Source organism: Peromyscus eremicus, chromosome 14 (genome assembly GCF_949786415.1).
Source record: "Peromyscus eremicus chromosome 14, PerEre_H2_v1, whole genome shotgun sequence".
In the NCBI taxonomy this organism is placed as follows: Eukaryota; Metazoa; Chordata; class Mammalia; order Rodentia; family Cricetidae; genus Peromyscus; species Peromyscus eremicus.
In genome coordinates, this window is record NC_081430.1 from 56,265,900 (window position 1) to 56,285,005 (window position 19,106).

Below are 19,106 nucleotides of genomic sequence, written 5' to 3' on the forward strand. Positions count from 1 at the left end.
CCTCTATGCAGATGAGGAGTCTAGAAACCATGGACCATGCTATGTGTCTAGGTATGCAAATGGAGAGCGTTATCTTGGAGAGATGCAGCCTCTCTTCTGGCATTTGAAAGTCTAATGTGTGTGATGGGAAACTGTGTTTCATCAGTTTTTACAGATGGTCTATTTTCTTCAGCGTTGTGTCCTGGTGAAGCCTTAGAAGGATATATTCCAGGAGAGATGGACATGGGCTTGGTTCCCCATAAGCCGAGGGCCACGGTCATCAGGGGTACATAGTGATGGTAGGGGATAGGCTTGAATGTGCATTCGGATCCCCACCAAGGCCTTGCTGATGGGGCGGGAGATGGGAACTCAGGGAGAGCTTGCTGGAAAGCTCCAAAGTACTCAAGTGGACGGCATGACTGAAAGCTGCGAACGGGAGTTTGCATCTAGCATGGTCTGTCAGGGTGTGTTAGAGGCCACCACTGGCCTTGGAGGCAGGAACATAAAGTCTATGCCAAGATGTCTGCCTGTCATGATAGGCAACAGAATGAGATGGCATGGGTTAACTCTCGTTGGTTCAGTTAGTCCAGAAGTAATGGAGCCGACAGGGAAGATCCTTACACGGGGTATTATTGTGATATTTCTGAACAGATAGACGCTTCAGGCATGATGCAGGCAGACTGAATAAACTAGACTAAAAGGGTCGATGAAGGATGTTTTGGCAAGGGCGTCTAGGATAAAATGTAAAGTAATATACTTAATCACTGGGACTCTATCTTTGAGAGGGGCTGAGTGTCCGTGTGTCAGGGATGCTGTAGAACAGACAGTTACATTGTCAGGCAGGCAGGAAGCCATAACTTAATGCTCCTCATTGATGAACGAATCTCTCTGCTTCTCACTTTATAGAACATTTATCATGTGTGGGTATAATATATGCATCCCCTGTATATCATATACCATTTTTGAGACAGGATCTCACTAAGTGGCCCAAACTGGCTTCAAACACGTGCTTGTCCTGTCTCAGCCCTCCTAAGTGTTGGGATTGTAGCTGTGCCCCACCATTCCTGATTTATAGTTTAGATTTTAATATCAGGAGTGGAAGCTGGAGTCTGCAGACTAACCAGTCCGTGGTTCTGAGATTCTCTGTTGACTGTATTTGCTTGATAGGATTCACATAATGAAATGCCACACACCAGGTAATTTTAACAACTCTATTGTCTTGTGATTCTAGAGATTAGAAGGCCAAGGTCAAGGTGTGGGCAGGGTTCTTCCTCTGAGGACTGCGGGAGAAGCACCCCTTGGATGGTAGATGCTGTGTTCTGTCATTATGTCCAAATATCTCAGCCTTCCTTCCTCCCTCCCTCCCTCCCTTCCTCCCTCCCTCCTTCCCTCCCTCCCTCCCTTCCTTTATTTATTTAGAGGAGGGATGGTTTATGTTCTTTCTCTCTCTCTCTCTCTCTCTCTCTCTCTCTCTCTCTCTCTCTCTGTGTTTGCACACATATACATGCATGGGTGTGAATGGGCTTATGTGACTGTATGGAGGCCAGAGGAGGGAATTGGCTATTGCTGGTCCTTGTTCCCTTGAGGCAGGATCTCTCTGTGAGCCTGGAGCTCACAGGTTTTTTTTCCAACTAGACTGGCAACCACCTTGGCCTGGCAATCCTCTTGTCTCTGCCTCCCTCACTGCTGGGCTTTCAGGCATGCATGGGGCCATGCCTGGCTTGTTACTCGTTGGTGGGATCTGAACTTCAATCCCCCTGCTTACACTCTGAACTGCCATACATCTCCAGGCCTCTAGAACATTTTCATCATTCTAAACTGAAACTGTAACCCCAGTAAGCAGCAGCTTCCTAACTCTCACCTCCCAGTGCCCATCAATCATTTTACCTCCACCCACTCTAGGGAGGTCATATAAGTAGAATGCTACAGTATTTATCCTTTGGGGCTGGCTTAGTCATGCAGCATAATCTATGTGGTAGCAGGTGTCAGAATTCTTCTCCTTTTAAAGTTGAAATCATATTCCATCCCATGGATACCCCACATTTTGCTTATCCCGTCCATCACCAATGCATACTTGGGTTATCCCCACCTTCTGGCTGTTGCACCTAATCATCTAATGCTGGCGTGCATGTGGACGTGCAAACATCTCACTGCAACCCTGCTTTTAATTCTTTTAAATATAATATCAGAAGTGAAATATTGCTCGCTCGCTCTCTCTCTCTCTCTCTCTCTCTCTCTCTCTCTCTCTCTCTCTCTCTCTCTCTCTCCTCTTGATGCTGATTATGACCAGGTAACTTGGTGTGGTGGTGGCCATAGGTGCTTTGGACAGCACTATGTTCTCTGTTTCATTCATTCCCAGCCCTAAGTGTGGTGCCTGGCATTGGGCAGATGGTTTTGGAGAATGTTGAATGAAACAATAGGTATGCAAAGCCTCACATTTCTGGGTGATTTTTTTCTTATTGTTTCTCTACGAATAAAGGCTACAAAACACCCATTTTTCCTTTCTCTCTCTTTCTTTTTTTCACACACTGCACAAATGCTGTTATTAATCCCACTGAGCACTGTGGTTACATTGTCCTAGAGAATCTACCTCATTAATTATGATGACAACATTTTCTGGGCTCAGGTCACAAATTATCTCAAAGTGACGTGGAATAATAGTCTGTTAAAATGTTTGGGCACAAAAAAATCACACATTATCAATTAAGTCTTTAGAGATTTTTCTTGCACACTTTAGATCTTTTAAAAATGCTGTCTAGATTATACTTAATTGACTTAAAATGCATACCCTTCTAATTATTCTAAATTTTGCTTTTTTTTTTTTAAACCCAGATTTTAAGATTGTGGGAAAACCATGGCTGTTTAATCCTCAAGGTTAAGAGTGTAATGATGCTCTTTACCGCCTCACAAACAAGTGGCCGGCCTGAGTTCTGAATGAGCTCTTATTTGTAATTTCACTCCAGGGGAAATAATATCCTGTAAGAAAATCTGCGCTGTTTTGCAGCTGAACTGGGCATGTTTCTCCTTTCCCACTTCAGGGTTTTGTTTTTTTTTCATCCTTAGACATTGGTTGTGTCAACCAAATAGCCACAAAGCACCCCAAACCAAGAATATAAGTATGGCTAAGAAGAATCATCTTTAATAATTTGCCTGTGGTTATCATTTTCTTTCCATTCTTAAAACACCGCACCTCCACGGTGTGTTTTCTTTCTGGGTGTGAGAGTGTATGATGTGTGCACTTTTGTGTGTGTTCAGGCATGCACTTGCTGTGTGTGAGTGTATGATGTGTGCACTTTTTTTTTTTTTTTTTTTTTTTTTTTTTTTTTTTTTTTTTTTTGGTTTTTTGAGACAGGGTTTCTCTGTGTAGCTTTGCGCCTTTCCTGGAACTCACTTGGTATCCCAGGCTGGCCTCGAACTCACAGAGATCCGCCTGCCTCTGCCTCCCGAGTGCTGGGATTAAAGGCGTGCGCCACCACCGCCCGGCTGATGTGTGCACTTTTGTGTGTGTTCAGGCATGTACTTGCTGTGCTGTGGTGTACAGGTAGGACAACCTCAGGCGTTAGTCCCTGTTTCCACCCTGTTTGAGACAGTTTTTTGGTTGTTGTTGGCCACTGCACATGCCAGGCTGTGCCCATGAACACCCACATATCCCCTGGGTCTGTCTCGCATCTTACTGTAGGAACGCTGGGATTACCAGTGGGAGCTCCCACGGCTAGTTTTATCTGCCCTCTGGGCATTCCAGCTCAGGTCCTCACCTTGTGTGACAAGTGCTTTATCCGCTGAGCCGTCTTCCCAGCCCCAGCTAGCCAATATGTCCTCAAGTATTACTGCAGAGCAGAGGGGAGAAAGCATAAACCCTGAGAGGGGAGAATGGGAAGTGGGGAGGAGAGCTTAGAGTGAGTATACACTGGTATTACATCTCACCCTTCTGAAACGCCTTCCCAGTAGTACCTGCCTCTTACAGATGCAGAGGACTCACCTGGGTTGGGCAGGGCGATGAAGACTCTTGACTGGACGACCTATTTGCCAACATCTGTGGTCTCATTTTTCTTCCCGCCAAAGTTTGGGACGTGCATGTCCACGGTCTACCTGTGGTGTCCAGGAATCCACCTTCCACCCTACATTGCCTCTGCACAATGCTGCAGGTCACCTGGAGCCCTCCGCCACCGCACACATGGGCTTCCCTCCGGCCTGGTGCTCCTAGATATGCTCTACAAAGAACGGAGGACAGTGCCCACTCCTGCAAGCTCTGTGCTGGCGGCTTCCTGAGGCCACTTCCTCCTCTTAGCTGCCTGTTTCCTGGCTGCTCTTTCAGCATTCCCTCCTCTCTGCCTGGCCACAGCTCTGCCCCAGCACCTCTCCAATTTTCTACTTTCTTCTTTAGAAGGCTCATGCGCGATCTCTTTGCCAACGTCCTCCAGTTCTGTCTCTGCAGCTGCCACAGAGTTCCGATGGAGTTTGGCTGTCCTCATGCGACCTTCTTCATCCTTCCGGCCCTGTGTGTCCTACAGTACTTTCCCTAAAGTCCATCCTCCATCCTTCCTCCCTCTGACCTCGGGGTCCTCATTTCCGGAGCACTGAAGACACACTGGGCTGTTTTACAACAGATCCTGACTCTGGCTATCCAGGTCACACTCAACCTCAGCCCTCCAACCCACCGATCCACATATCTGCCCGGAGACTTCCTTTTGTCCCTCCATCTCCAGAGTCTGGCTTATTCTTCCCCTCCAGGCTTCTGGTCTGGACTCTTTCTTTTAGCTCAGTTTCATTCCTCACACCTGCAGTGTGAGCCCCTCGTTCACGGCAGGCCAACCCCCCTGGGCTGACAGCAGGCCCTGCTCTTCTTTTTTGCTCTATTGCCCACACCACTGTCCTTCACCCACCTGGTACAGTTCAACCAGCAGCATCTGGAGCCCTTCTGTCTCCACCCACCACATAGTTTCCACTAAATAACCTTATTTTCTAAGTCTCCTTAGCTAGGACAGGGGACAGCCATGGCCATCTCTCTTCTGCCTACATCTTTGGGTACCAGAATGATAGATCTCATCCCTAGGCTTGTCATCTAATGAAGTGCGTATGTGGGGGCACTTCCAGAAAGATAGACTTCAGAGCCCCAGGGAGGTCTGGGAAGTTGCCCGATAACTTTGTATTCCTTTATTATTAGGTGATTATTGTATTCACGGAGTGGAAGTTAATACCTAAAATTTCAGAATTTTGCCTCCAGGGAACATAGCCCACCCTCGGGTCAAGCCTTCCTCTCTCTGCTTCTTCCTGGCTTGTCACTTGTCAGCATCTTTATTTCTGGCCGTGGGTAATCAAGTTCAGATCACTAACCTATGTATAGGCTGGGTATGTTACTGACCCTTGGATCTGTGTTTTTCTTACAATTTTCTTTTGATGACATTCTGGTCTCTTCCTAACGGTGAGCCCAGCTCTCTGGATCTGTCACAAGTTAGTCTGTAAAGTGACAGCATCACACAGGCTGTGGTCACTGGAGAAGGAGGACCAGGTGGCCTCTTTCTGCATCGTTGGTCTCCTGGGGCACAAGGATTCTCATGGAGTTACAAGCCATGAGAACATGCAGACAGGGACGCCCCTTGCAGGACGTGGCCCAGAGGGAGGCGCTCTGCTGTGGCAAGCACCACCATGGTTGTCCATGTTTGGTGCGGCAGCTGCAGGGGCGCAGGGACAGCGCGTGGGGAACAGAGGGTGGGCAAGAGGGTCCCCGGGGTCCCGGGACGGGCTGCAAGCGTCCCTCGCTTTCTCGCCTTGTCTTTTGTCCCTGCGCCTCCTTGGAACCTTCAGGCTGAGGATCCTAGGGGCAAGGACCAGGGAGGGGACCAGGGCGGGGACCCAGGCGGGACCCAGGCGCGCCCAGCTCTGCGCCCCGCCCGCCACGTCTCCTCCCGGCCACGCCACCGAGGCCGCCCCCTCGCGGGCAGCGCGGGCGCCGGGTGCTCGTTCTCGGCGGCGGCGGGCCCGGGTTGCCATGGTGACCGGCGGCAGCCACAGCAGGGCCGGCCCCAGCGCCAGCGCCGCGGCGGCTCGGCAGGGCGCAGTGTGTGGGTGAGCGCGGCCGGAGCGGGCGCGGCCCGGCCTCAGCATGGAGGACGGCTTCTCCAGCTATAGCAGCCTGTACGACACGTCCTCGCTGCTTCAGTTCTGCAACGGTGAGCGCGGGCGGGCGGACGAGGGCACCGGGACCGAGCGGCGAGGGCCAGGCCGGGCCGCGGGCGAGGCCGCGCCAAGTAGCCCCGGTTCCCGCCGGCGCATTGTGCTGGGGCTGCGGGGCCGCGCCTCTCCCCGGCTGCGGGCTCCCGGGCTCCCCGGTGCCCGCCCCCGGGCTCCCGGTGCGGGCGGATCCGTGGCTCCCGGAGCCCCAGCGGATGCATCGGCGGAAAGCGCGCGCAGGAGCCCGGGAGCCGGGAGGCCCGGGCGACCTCGGCATTCGGGGAACGTGTTGCTCTTTCGCTTCCAAACTCACATCTGTTTGGACAGTGCTGGATGCAGAACTCAGCAAACAAATCACTGCTGGAACAAAACCCTTTTAGGATGCACGCAGGGCTGGCTGCAGATGGACCTCCAGAATCCTTTTGGGGCCACTTGGATGGAATCATCACGGTTAAATGTGATCTAGAGCCGGGGTGGACCTGGCTTAACAGTGTTAGACCTTATTTATTTTATTTATTTTGTTTATGGGATCATAGATTTTTTTTTTTTTTTGCTTGTGTGTGTATGTGTGTGGCAGTTTTTACAGAAAGGAAACATACATCACTACCAATATGGCATCTTAAAAATACATAGAATCATACATGCTGTAAAAATTTTGTAGTCTCTCTTGCGGGGTTGGGAAAGATTTTCACGGCGCTCTGCATATTTTATCAGAACATGATGTGAGATAATTCATGCACAAAAGTTTACCACACATCTTTTTATTTGCATGTTGGGAGCTATTGCTTTATCAAAAGTTTGTTAAAGGGGGAAATCAGGATTCTAAAGAATTTGCTCAAGCGTGATCAGGATAAATTTTGAATTCTAGACTTGAACAACTGTAGAAATTTTACATTGCAGTTGTAATTGTCATCTAGGGAGGCATTTCTTGTTAGTAACACCTGTTTGCAAACCAGAGCTGTCTCTGAGTGGTGAAGAGGAGCGAATGTGTTGGTTCATTCAATATGCTGATTTTCTTTGTCTGGTGGAATTTGCCCTTTTTGAAAAATGACTGTATAGACTTAGTTTTTTTTTTTTTTTTTTCAGCTTATAATTTTCACGTGGGGCAGATAGACTGCATTTGGTATTCGGCTGGCCACTGGGGTACTTTATAGTATAGACTCATGGGAATGTTTTTGCTCCCGGGTAGGTCGAATAGCTTCTTCAATTAGCACTTTGAATAGTTTCCTTAATTGGCTGATAATCAATCATGTCTGAACAGCTACTTTTGCTGTCCAAGGTAGGTGTAACCTTTAGCATGGTTCTAGTAGAGCTCTTATGTTGGCTGTGAAAAGCCTGAGGCTGAAAAGAAGAATCGACACCCAGGCACAGAACTTTTACAGGCCCCACATGTGGGCATATGATTGATGGCTTGACTCTGACGGTGAAAATAGGGACCAGGATTTTATTGGGGCAGTTCTTTGGGGTGGGGCGCCCAGGTCCTTGAGTAGTTCTGTCATGAAGTTGGTTCATTTGTGAGTGTTTTGGTCGCTTGCTTTCTATGAACTGCCAGCTTAGAGACGTTGGTGTGATATTTGACTGGTTAATGAAGATGCTGGAAGGTGAAAACCAGCTCTTGCATGCTGGAGAGGTGACAACCTGAAGAAAAATAGCTTTAAAATTAAACAATAATGGCACTTTCAAACAGCACAGACAACTGTTGAATTTGCCTCCCTTGAAGAGTTAGTTCTGTGGTAATTAATTTCTCTCTCTCTCTCTCTTTCTCTCTCTCTCTTTCCTTCTTTCTTTTTTGTTACCTTAATGACAAAAGTTTAAAACCAAAGAGACTTTGGAGGACAGAAATGGCTATTATCCAGGGATGTCTTAGGCAACAGATGTATGTGTTGATGTGAAATTATTCAGTAAGTTTCCATTAACTGAAAATATAAATGAATGCCATTCAGTTAATTACTACGATGATTCAGTTGAAGCAGCGGGTCACTGAGAAGCCATCTCAAGAAGAACTAAATGAAACATTTGAGTATTTCATTAGCAGCACTGGGAGGAGAGTCCTCTGGCCTTTTAAAGCAGAGATTTACATTTCAATGGCCAGACCCCAGCAGGCTCATATGTGAACTCACACATGTTCATATGTCCAGCTCGCCTCGTGCTTTTTGAAATGACAGGGACTCAGATGTCCTGTAGCTGTACTGTGTCAGCCTCCGAAGAGGCAACACACACTTACCGCCTGGATGGTCACGTGACAAGATACAGGCGGAAGATGACGCATCAAGGAGAGAGACGCCCCTCAGCGGTGAGATGTGTAATCTCCCCTCTCAACTTTACTCTTGTTCCTCCTGACTTGCTTTCTAAGGGCTGCTGTGTAGGAAGTTCCGAAGCCTCCGGGCTCCTGAAAATGCTGTCCACACACATCGTTTAGAAACTCACTCTCACTTAAGTTGAAATTTTGTACATTTTTTTTCCTTCTAAATATTTGGAGTTTGTAAAGTGAGCTAGACATCACAAATGTGTGGTGTGTGTGTGTGTGTGTGTGTGTGTGTGTGTATATATGGGTGCAGGTGCGTGAAGGACAGAGGCTGGTATCTGGTGTCTCTATCATCTTCTACCTCACTTTGGAGACAAGGTCTTTCTTACTGAATCTTGGGCTTGCTGTTTTGGCTACACTGGCTGGCTAGCAATCTCGCCCTCCCCCGGGGGCTCTGGGGTTACAGATGTGTGTCTGTCATTGTTCCTGACTTTATGGTAGGCATGGGGGATTCAAACTCAGGTCCTCATGTTTGCGTGGGATACCTACTGAGCCGTCTCCCTAGTCCCACAACTTGTTTTTAATGATGTTAGGAAAACAGTATTTTGAAAAATGGACCGTAGTTATCTTTTTAAAAAAATTTTATTCTGTTTCATTTATTTTTAATTTTCATCGCATTTATTTAAGTTGTGTGTGTGTGTGTGTATGTGTGTGTGTGTGTGCAGGCCAGAGTACAACTTGAGGAAGTAGGTTCTCTCCTTCCACTGTGTGGGCTCCAGGGATGAAACTCCAGTCATCTGTGTTGGGGACAAGCACTTTTACCCACTGAGCCCTCTACCAACCCTTATTTTATTTTTATTTGTTCATTTTTTTTTTTTTTTTTTATATTTGTTCATTTTTGTGGTGCTGGGAAACAGCTATTGTCATCACACCAAAAGTACCCAGAGTAACCCATTGCCCTGGCCCCTGGCCACCATTAATTTACTTCCTGTCTCTATGGATTCTGGATATTAAAAAACACATGTTTAAAAAGATGGGTTTTAGTTATGCATATTTGCATTTCCGTGTGAGGCTGTGTGCCCATGACTACACGTGCCTGTGGAGACAGAGGTGTCAGGTCCCTTGCCACTGGATTTTTGCAGAGGTTTCTGAGCTGTCTGATACGAATGCTTGTGTTCAGACCCAGGCCCTCTGCAGGTACATGCTCTTAACTGCTAAGCCATCTCTCCAGCCTCCCAAAGATATTTTTAATTGTCATAGATTACTTATACACAATGATAGGCTTCATTAAGACTAATTTTTGTTTTTCTGTTGTGGATACCAGCATGATTACTTCCGTGTGGACATATGTCCTTATTTTGGGGGGCAGGTAAAAAAGAATGGAATTTCTGGGTCCTGTGGTGACAATGGGTCTAACAGTTTATGAGCCTATTTGAATTTTTTGAAATCTAAATCTAAAGCGCTTTTTCTTACGATTGCTGATAAAACAGTGAGATCCAAGAGAGAACGAAGTGGGAAGGAAGTAGGATGTCCCTGCTTTGTACCTGTAGGTCCTTAGGTATTCCTGTCTGAGCTCAGCATGAGTCAGCGCCACCCTTGCCTGGCAGGTCTCTCATTTCCTTGCTTGTTTTCTTAGGCCTTTGAGCTGATTCTCCACAGTCAAGTTGACCAGGAACCCAGAGGTGAATCAGACAGATGTGGCTGCTCTGGCTGAAATAGGGAGCCCTCTTATCTTGCCTCTTCCCCTGCTGTGCTGGAGCAGGGCACTGGCTGCTGCTCATTACTCCACCTGGAACCCTTTCCCGCTTTGGACAGTTCAGACCATCAAGTCCTGTTTGTAGCCAAAATTTGGCCCCCAGTTTGCTCCCTGGGTCCAAAACAATCAAATTTAATCCCTTGTTTAAAGCAATCAAATGTAGTGCGTCGTCCTGTGTTTGAAGCCCACCAGAGCTCTTCCAGACTCTTCTTTTGGCTAAGCATTAACATATAAAATTTGCAGGGCATGGTGGTGCACGCCTTTAGTCCCAGCACTCAGGAGGCAGAGGCAGGTGGATCTCTGTGAGTTCGAGGCCAGCCTAGTCTACAGAGTGAGATCCGGGATAGCATAGAGAGATCATTTCTGAAAACAAACAAACAAACAAACAAACACCAAAACAATCAAAAGACAGACAGATAGACAGACAGACAGACAATTTTCCTGATTTGTGTCACCTGCTTCTTTTTGTCTGTGTTCCTTGTTTAACTTGTTACAGGTGAATGTGAATCTCTAGACACGACACTTCTGGTTTTGTTGTTGTTGTTGTTGTGTGTGCGTGTTTGGGGAACAGCTTCTCCTGGTGTAGCCCAGTCTGAATAGAACTCTGAACTTCCTGTCCCCACATCCCAAGTGGTGGGATGACAGGGGCCAGCCCAGGTCATCATGGTCATCCCTGACATGTTTATTTTTTTAATTATTTAAATATTTATTTAAATATTATTATTTATTTAATTTAATTCTTTGTGTGGGGTGGTTGGGGGATGCCATAGTGCTCATATAGAAGTCAGAGGCCACCTTTTGGGGATCAGTTCTCTCCTTCTACCATGTGGGTCCTGGGAATGGAAACAGGGTCATCAGGCTTGGCAGCAGGTGCTGAACCGTCTTGCCAGCCCCCTGGTGAGGTTTTTAAGTGGAGCCAGACATCACCCTAACAGTCCCATCCGAGATGATATTGACTCCTCTTGTCATATCAAATAACTGCCTCTAATTTTACCCAAGTCTTGTATTTCACATGATTATGGCAAAGTTCTTGCCTTGATTCCCTTACTGTTAATAGCTTTTTTTGAGGAATTTCCTTCTCTAGGCAGTGCTCTCTCCAATTACAGTATTACCTGTGCTGTGCTGTGTGCAGTGCCATCATCACTCACAGCGGTTCAGTCTGGAGGCACCATGCAGGTTTAAAGGGTTTGGCCTTGGCTCGCAGCCCTTCACTTTCCTTCTTGCCTTTGAAGGAGGCGTTGAAAAAGACCTTGCCAGATTCCCTCTGGAACCTGTGAGGACACAGTGTGTCTCCTACCTTCCCAAGGTGGCCAGTACCTTCTTTTCTTTCCTGACCCTGGCTGGTCAAGCTTACTTAACCTGCCTGCTCAAATTTCAGTATCGCTGGAGGATGATCTTTCCAGTACTTGGTCATTTTCTCTCACTTTGAAATGGAAATGTTTGTTCGTTTTATGTAAGTTCTCACCGTGTAGCTCTTGCTGTTCTGGAGCTCACTGTGTAGACCAGGCTGGCCTTGAACTCACTGTGTAGACCAGGCTGGCCTTGAACTCAGAGATCTGCTTGCCTCTGCCTCCTGAGTGCTGGGATTAAAGGAGTGCGCCACTGCATCCAGATAGAAATTTAATTTCCATGTATTTCTACTTTAAGAATTAACAGTGAGCCAGGCAGTGATGGTGCACACACCTTTTAATCCCAGCACTCAGGAGGCAGAGGCAGGCCGATCTCTGTGAGTTCGAGTCTGGTCTACATAGCGAGTTCCAATAGCCAGGGCTACACAGAGAAACTCAGTCTCAAAAAAGGCTCCCCCCTGAAAAAAAATTAACAGCGATTTAATAATAATATTTAAAAACTTAAAATTACATTTCAACTTACATGTGCGTATGTGTACATGAGTGCATGCGTGTGTGTGCATGAACGTTAGTGTTTTGCACTTCTGCTGTGGCATGTGAATAGAGATCCAAGGACAGCTTGCAGGAGCTGAATCTCTCCTTCCACTGTGTGGGTTCAGGGAATTGGACTCAGGTCATCAGGCTTAGTGATAAGTACCTTTACCCTCTGAGCCAACTTGGCAGCCCCTTGATAATAATCTTAGTCACGTCTGCTGTTTGTGATACTGGTGACTGTCTTGTGGTCAAATTTTCAAAATGACTAATACTTAAAAGTTTCTCCTGGATCTAGGAACTCCTGAGGGAACCAGCTGGACACCAAGAGGCGTCTCCAAGCCTCTGTGGCGCCTCATACTCTCCTGCTGTGACAGAGCTCTGACATAGATGGCGGTGGCATATCAAAAGGAGAAGCCTCTATGGGAAAGAGCAAAGTGAGTGCCCGGGGCACTCCTAATTGCTGCAAGGCCCTCCACCCAGCAAGGACTCTATTTCATAAGGAAACCACAAGCGTTTATGACATTATAAACAAGCCCAAGTGTTTGGGTGGGAAAAAAAATCCCCCGAATTGTGTTTTAAAAGCGATCATTAATTGGTTATTATTTATTTGTACCTGAGATAATGTGAGTCCCTTTCACACATTCTTTTAAATTTAAAAGAAATAGTTGGGTAGGATGTGGATGAGAAGAGAGAAATAATGTCTTTGTTTCTGCTGTTACAGTCTGTTCATGCTCTGAAGCTCATTGCCTAAAAATTGCGTTGCTGACAACATGGGAAACAATACACACTAGTGTGCCTTGCACACTCTAAAGAAAGGCATTCTCTCCAAGGACTCAGATCTGCTCGATTTGGGAATTAGAATATTTTTGCTTGTTTGTTTGTTTGTTTGGTTTTTGTTTTGCTTTATTTATTTTTTATTTTATTTTATTTTATTTTATTTTATTTTTTTTGAGACAGGGTTTCTCTGTGTAGCTCTGGCTATCCTGGAACTCACTCTGTAGACCAGGCTGGCCTCAAGCTCACAGAGATCCGCCTGCCCTTGCCTCCCGAATGCTGGGATTAAAGGCATGCGCCACCACCGCTGCTGGGGTGAGAACATTTTCTTTCTTTTTCTTATTAAGAAATTTCTGTTCATTTTACATACCAACCACAGATGCCCCTCTCCTCCCTCCTCCTGTTCCCTCAGACTTCCCCCACAACCCCCCCCCCCCATTCCCACCTCCTCCAAGGCAAGGCCTCCCATGGGGAGTCAGCAGAGCCTGGTACATTCAGTTGAGGCAGGTCCAAGTCCCTCCCCCTGCACCAAGGTTGTGTAAGGTGTCCCACCATAGGTAGTGGGCTCCAAAAAGCCGGCTCAATCACCAGGGATGGGATCCTGATCCCACTGACAGGGGACCCCTTAAGCAGGTCAAGCTAAACAACTGTCTTGCCTATGCAGAGGGCCTAGCTCAATCCCATGGAGGCTCCAGAGCTACTGGTCCACAGTTCATGAATTCCCCCTAGCTTGGTTTGGTTGTCTCTGTACATTTCCCCATCAAGATCTTGATGCCTCTTGTTCATAGAATCTCTCTTCTTTCTCTTCTACTGAACTAGTCTACTCCAGTAATCAGATTGGTGAATACTCTGTCATCATAGAGCCTCCATCCAGTAACTGATGGAAACAGATGCAGAGATCCACAGCCAAGCATCAATCCAGTCGAGAACATTTTCTTTAATGAACAGTTAGTCATCCTTTTTAAAGCCTTGGCTCAGCTGGGAGAAGGGAGGCAGGTTCTAATATTGGAGAAATGGTCTAAATGCTTTCAGAAAGATTGCTAATAAAAAAAGAGTAAGTCTGTTATACACGCTCCATGCTATATAATTACTGGTGATAGGAACCCTCCCACAGCCCTTGACAACTCACAAACACATTTACTGTCCTGCTAGGAGCAGGACTCTTCATGCAGACTGGGGAGAGTCTCCGGTTTGGTAGGACAGAGTTGTATTTCCTCTAAAGAGATGATTCTTCGGGAGAGATTTGCTTTTGTTTGTTTGTTTTGTTTTGTTTTCAAGACAGGGTTTCTCTGTGTAGTTTTGGTGCCTGTCCTGGATCTTGCTCTGTAGACCAGGCTGATGACGTGGAACTCACAGAGATCCGCCTGCCTCCGCCTCCCGAGTGCTGGGACTAAAGGTGTGCACCACCACCCAGCCTTTGTTTGTTTTTCTTTAAAAGCATACTATTTATTACTCATTTAAAAATCAGATTGAAGGCTGGTGAAGTGGCAGACTACCGGTAATCCCAGCATGATGTAGGCGGGGCAACCAGGAGCTTAATGCTGTTTGTGCTTAGTGAGCTCAAGGCCAGCCTAAGCTGTGAGCTCTTATCTCAGCTACCCCCATCCCCCACACCTGCAGAAAAGAAAACCAGGTAGACACACTTCCAGTTTTGTTTATTCAGAACTGTACCTTTCTCTAAAAACACTGTTGGTGTGGAAAACCACGCGCTTGTGGTGTACTCCTGGGTGTCTGCTTATCTTTCTTTATCCTGCTAGCTTTTTGGAAAACATTTAAGCTACTGGCAAGAGCAATCTGGGCTGTGATGTATGTGATGGCCGGAGGCTGGGAGCACCAAGACCAGAGAGTCTGGGGTCTTCTCAAAGGAAGTTTCCTACAAAGGCTTTAGGGTCAAAGGGAGAGAGAACAGGTGAAGGCCACAGGCCCCTGAAGGTGGTGATTGTGTTGGAGTGTGGTCCAGGGCTGATTGGAGTGTGGTCCAGGGCTGAGGGTGTGCTCTGCTCCGTGCACCCTTTGTAGGAGGTATCCCCTCTTGGGTGCAGTCAAGGGGCCCCATCTTCGGCCCTTCAGGAGCTTTGGCAGCTTAAAGCTGTTCAGGGCAGGTGTGCAGGAGAAGGTTCAAAGGCTACTTGGCAAACTAAGCTGATTTCCAGTGTGCTCAGAGCAGCGTGATTTCCAGTGCACACCCACAATGGGCTCAGAGCAGTGTGATTTCCAGTGCACACCTACAATGAGCTCAGAGCAGTGTGATTTCCAGTGCACACCTACAGTGGGCTCAGAGCAGTGTGATTTCCAGTGCACACCTACAGTGGGCTCAGGGCAATGTGCGTGTTAAATACAGAGCTGGGGAGATGGCTCAGAGGGTAAAGTCCTGGCCATGCAAACATGAGGACCTGAATTTGGATCCCCAGCACTCATGTGAAAAGCCAGGAATCCCAGCACAGGGCATCAGACAGAGGGTCCTTGCTACCACCAATCTAGTTAGTTAGTGAGCTCCAGGCTCAGTGAGAGGTCCTGTCTCAAAAAGAAGGTGGAGAGCCGGGCGGTGGTGGCGCACGCCTTTAGTCCCAGCACTTGGGAGGCAGAGGCAGGCGGATCTCAGTGAGTTCGAGGCCAGCCTGGTCTCCAAAGCGAGTTCCAGGAAAGGCGCAAAGCTACACAGAGAAACCCTGTCTCGAAAAACCAAAAAAAAAAAAAAGAAGGTGGAGAGCAACTGAGGAAGACATCTGATCTCTGCTCCTCTCCACACATTCACAGACATGGACAGGTCCACATGTAACACACACATGCACAGACACAGACTTGTACATACATAACACACACACACACCCCATAATGTTAAATGCGTGGTCCCCCCTAGACACAGAAGTTCCCATCCTCACGTGTCAGTTGGCTCAGTGGATCCTCCTAGACCGTCTGCCCTCCATCCCTTCTGCCTTAGCTCAGCCTTGCCTGTTTCCCAGGGTAAGTAAGGCTTGGTTTGAAGGGCCTGCCCTAACCACTCTCAAGCCTTAGGCCCCTCAGTCCATTTTCCTTTGTGTATTCCACAAGAATGTAGGACCCCACTGTGCCCATTGTCACACTGTTCCCAGGCTCCAGTGACCCGCTGGGCCCTCCTGCCCTGGCCCTTAGGAAGCCCTACTGTGCTCATCAGGAGTGAAATGTCAACACGGTTTTCAGTTATTTAGTGACCAACCGCCTGTGCTGAGAAGCCTGGGGAACCGTGGGAGGGTGCTGCAGGTGTCAGGGTGTCACGAGGCTTCCGTCTTTCCATCCCATTCACTTTGGGCCAGTGGGGTGAAGGCAGGAAGGCATCCAGACCCAGGAAAGCTGCAGGTAGCTCAGGGCGGAGAGTGGAGTGAGGGCCTCCATGCTGGGTCTTCCCGGGAGCTGGAAGAAGACAGCAGAATGTTGAGTCAGGCGAATGACTTGAACAGACTTTCAATTGTTCTTTTTCTTTTCTTTTTTCTTTCTTTTCTCTTCTTTTTTTCTTTTTCTTTTCTTTCTTTTCTTTTTTCTTTTTTTTTAAAGAGAGATTTCTCTATTTTGTCCATACTGGCCTTGACCTTCAGCCCCCATGTGATCCTCCTGCCTCAGCCTGGGCTTGTAGATGGCAGTCACCTCTCCTGGCTGGATTTTCAGTTCTGAAAGGTCACCGTCAGGAGCAGTGGAGAGGGTAGGCTGGAAAAGCAAGCAAAAGTGGATGGGGGAGCCTGAGGCTGAACTCCAAGGGGAGGTTGTGGTAATTGATGCAGGACGGGTGGGGTTCAAGAGAGTGGGTGACGTCATCTGTACTTAGGCTCAGAGAGAGGGAGACAGGACAGCACCTGGGCTATGGCTCCTCTAAGGCAGAGACAGGAGGCAGGTGGATGAGCAGCTCATGGGTTAGTGTTAGTCTGTGAGGGGCATGGATGTGCAGCTGAGGTGCTGAGCAGACCAGGCTAAAGCGTCTGGAGTCCCAGGGTGCCAGGATGGGGACCAACGTTTGCCAGCTACCAGCGCAGAGAGTAATTAAAGCCGCCGCCTGGATGAGCTCACTTAAAGAGACACTGGAACACTCTTTCTGAGTGACAGAGCCCATCAAAGTAGCCTGCAGCTACTTCTCTTTCTCTTTGGCACCCAAGGTCCTCCAGGGTGCACACTTAGGACTCCTGGACCCTTAGCGCTCATCCATCTACTAGTGGGTAAAGTGTCTGCTTGACGTAGGGTCTTCCCAGTCTGGTTCCCAGGGTTCTGTCAGCAGTGACTGGCACAGGGTGGGCTTCCTGGAGAATGTTCACTGGGTCTATTCAGGGGCGTCTTGTCTCTGAGGGCCTCCCTGAAGACATGGAAGCATGTACCCTTAGCAATCCTCCCTCCCTGGAGAGCCAGTAGACAGGGGCATTCGGCATCGTGAACTAGCATGAGGAGTGGACCTGTCTGACAGAGTCAGAGCTCTCCAGCACTCTCCTAGAGAACAGCACTCTCTGGACACTGTCACTTAGATCAGTAAGTAGAAGCATTTGCCGAAAGCGTATGGTGGTTAACAGTCTTAGCACATTATTTTCCAACAAAGTGACTGATGTAATGAAGTGGCTCCTGGCAAAGCCAGACTTTTTAGCCTTAAAAAGGATTTGACTTAAACACCTCCCCCAAAGGAATTACGTAACAAGAATTTTACAACCTTAAGAAAATGATGCTTCAGTTAGGACGTGATTCAGTGGAGTTGGGACTCTTTCACGCTATAGCATTTACAAGACATTGTAGCCCCGGTTGTGGGCATCATCGTTGGAAAGCCTCAGCAACAGCACTTAGTGAGTCTCTTGTGAAGCGCACCACACCCATGCCTACAACGTGGCAGCCCCTCCCCAGGGAGTGTAGAGCTCTAATAGAGACGCAACCACGGAGGTTGGCAGGGTTTCACAGGGTCAGTGCTGCGGAGAGGGACAGAGCGGGTGCTCGCTCACGGCTCCCAGACGTTAAAATCTGCTTGCTGTACTGTTTTTTTCCTGTCTTGAGTGTGTTCTGTCCAGTTGACGTAATTTGGTGGTATAAAAATGTGTTCAGGGGCTGGAGAGATGGCTCAGCAGTTAGGAACTCTGGCTGCTCTTCCAGAGGACCCGGGTTAATTCCCAGCACCCACATGCCAGTTCATACCTATCTGTAACTCCAGGTCCAGGTGATCTGATACTTCACACCAATACACATAAAAATTAAGTTAAATAAATTATTTTTAAAAATGTGTTCAGATCGCGCCGGGCGGTGGTGGCGCACGCCTTTAATCCCAGCACTTGGGAGGCAGAGCCAGGCGGATCTCTGTGAGTTCAAGGCCAGCCTGGGCTACCAAGTGAGTTCCAGGAAAGGCGCAAAGCTACACAGGGAAACCCTGTCTCGAAAAACCAAAAAAAAAAAAAAAAAAAAAAAAAAAAAAAAAAAGTGTTCAGATCGCATTTGGGGCTAAATTATATCTAACACCCTAGAGTGACTGTTTCCCAAGCAGAGGTTGAACATTTTGAAGGTAGGGACCATGTTCTCTTATCGTTGTCTCTCTAGCAGAGTGTGTGCACTGGTGTGTGTGTGTGTGTGAGAGAGAGAGAGACAGAGACAGAGAGACAGAGAGACAGAGAGAGAGAGAGTGTAGATTTAGCAGGGCAGGAGGGAGCAGCCCCACTGTTCTGGAGTACGCCTCTAAGCATCAGGTGTTGATTTGTGCACTCTGTGTACATTTTCTTGGTTGATACAGTTCTGCTCTAGAGTGTCTGCCCTAACTGTGTCTGTTTTGATTGACGAGGAAATAGGTGCAATATTTTAAGGAACTTGGTCAAGGTGAAGTTCAGAGCTGGGGTTTGAGCCCAAGCACTGTGGCTCCAGTGTCTGGGTCACACGGAATACTGGTTGTGTCTGATGAAGATGGCCAGGAGATGGGCTGACTGGAGACAGGAAGGGGCTTGAGCTATGTGGTAGGTGACACTCAGGTTACCCAAACAGCTCTCTTGCCCGTCACCTGGTGCGCTGTGGCAGGCCTTGGTGTTATTGCTGCAGCCTGGATATGGATATTGTTGGGCACACCTGTTCCCAAGGCTTCATGTGCTGAAATTTAATCTCCATTATGAGGCATTCAGAGGGTGGGAAGGTAATCTAATGGTGGTGTTTAGAGGTGGGGCCTTTGAGAGGTAATTAGAATTAGCTAAGGTTGTCAGCGTGGATTGAATCTTAAGATGAGGAATGCCAGAAGGGAGGGACACACTTAGACACAGGCACAGACACAGGCATACACACACTTACATACAAGCATACATACCCATATATACTTACATAC

The 19,106-nt window shown here is 47.8% G+C and overlaps 1 protein-coding gene across 3 annotated transcripts in view; it reads left to right on the top strand.

The window, feature by feature from the left end:
* Eml1 (EMAP like 1) overlaps window positions 1-19,106 on the top strand; it is a 157,428-nt gene that overhangs the window by 42,559 nt on the left and 95,763 nt on the right. For 2 of the 3 annotated variants that reach the window (XM_059278952.1, XM_059278954.1), the window contains exon 1: window positions 6,031-6,149. The exons of the other annotated variant lie outside the window; for it this stretch is intronic. In XM_059278952.1, coding sequence (XP_059134935.1) covers window positions 6,083-6,149 — 67 coding nt within the window. In that variant the 5' untranslated portion in view covers window positions 6,031-6,082. Of the gene's footprint in view, window positions 1-6,030; window positions 6,150-19,106 lie in introns of those variants that run through there. 3 annotated transcript variants of the gene reach the window in all.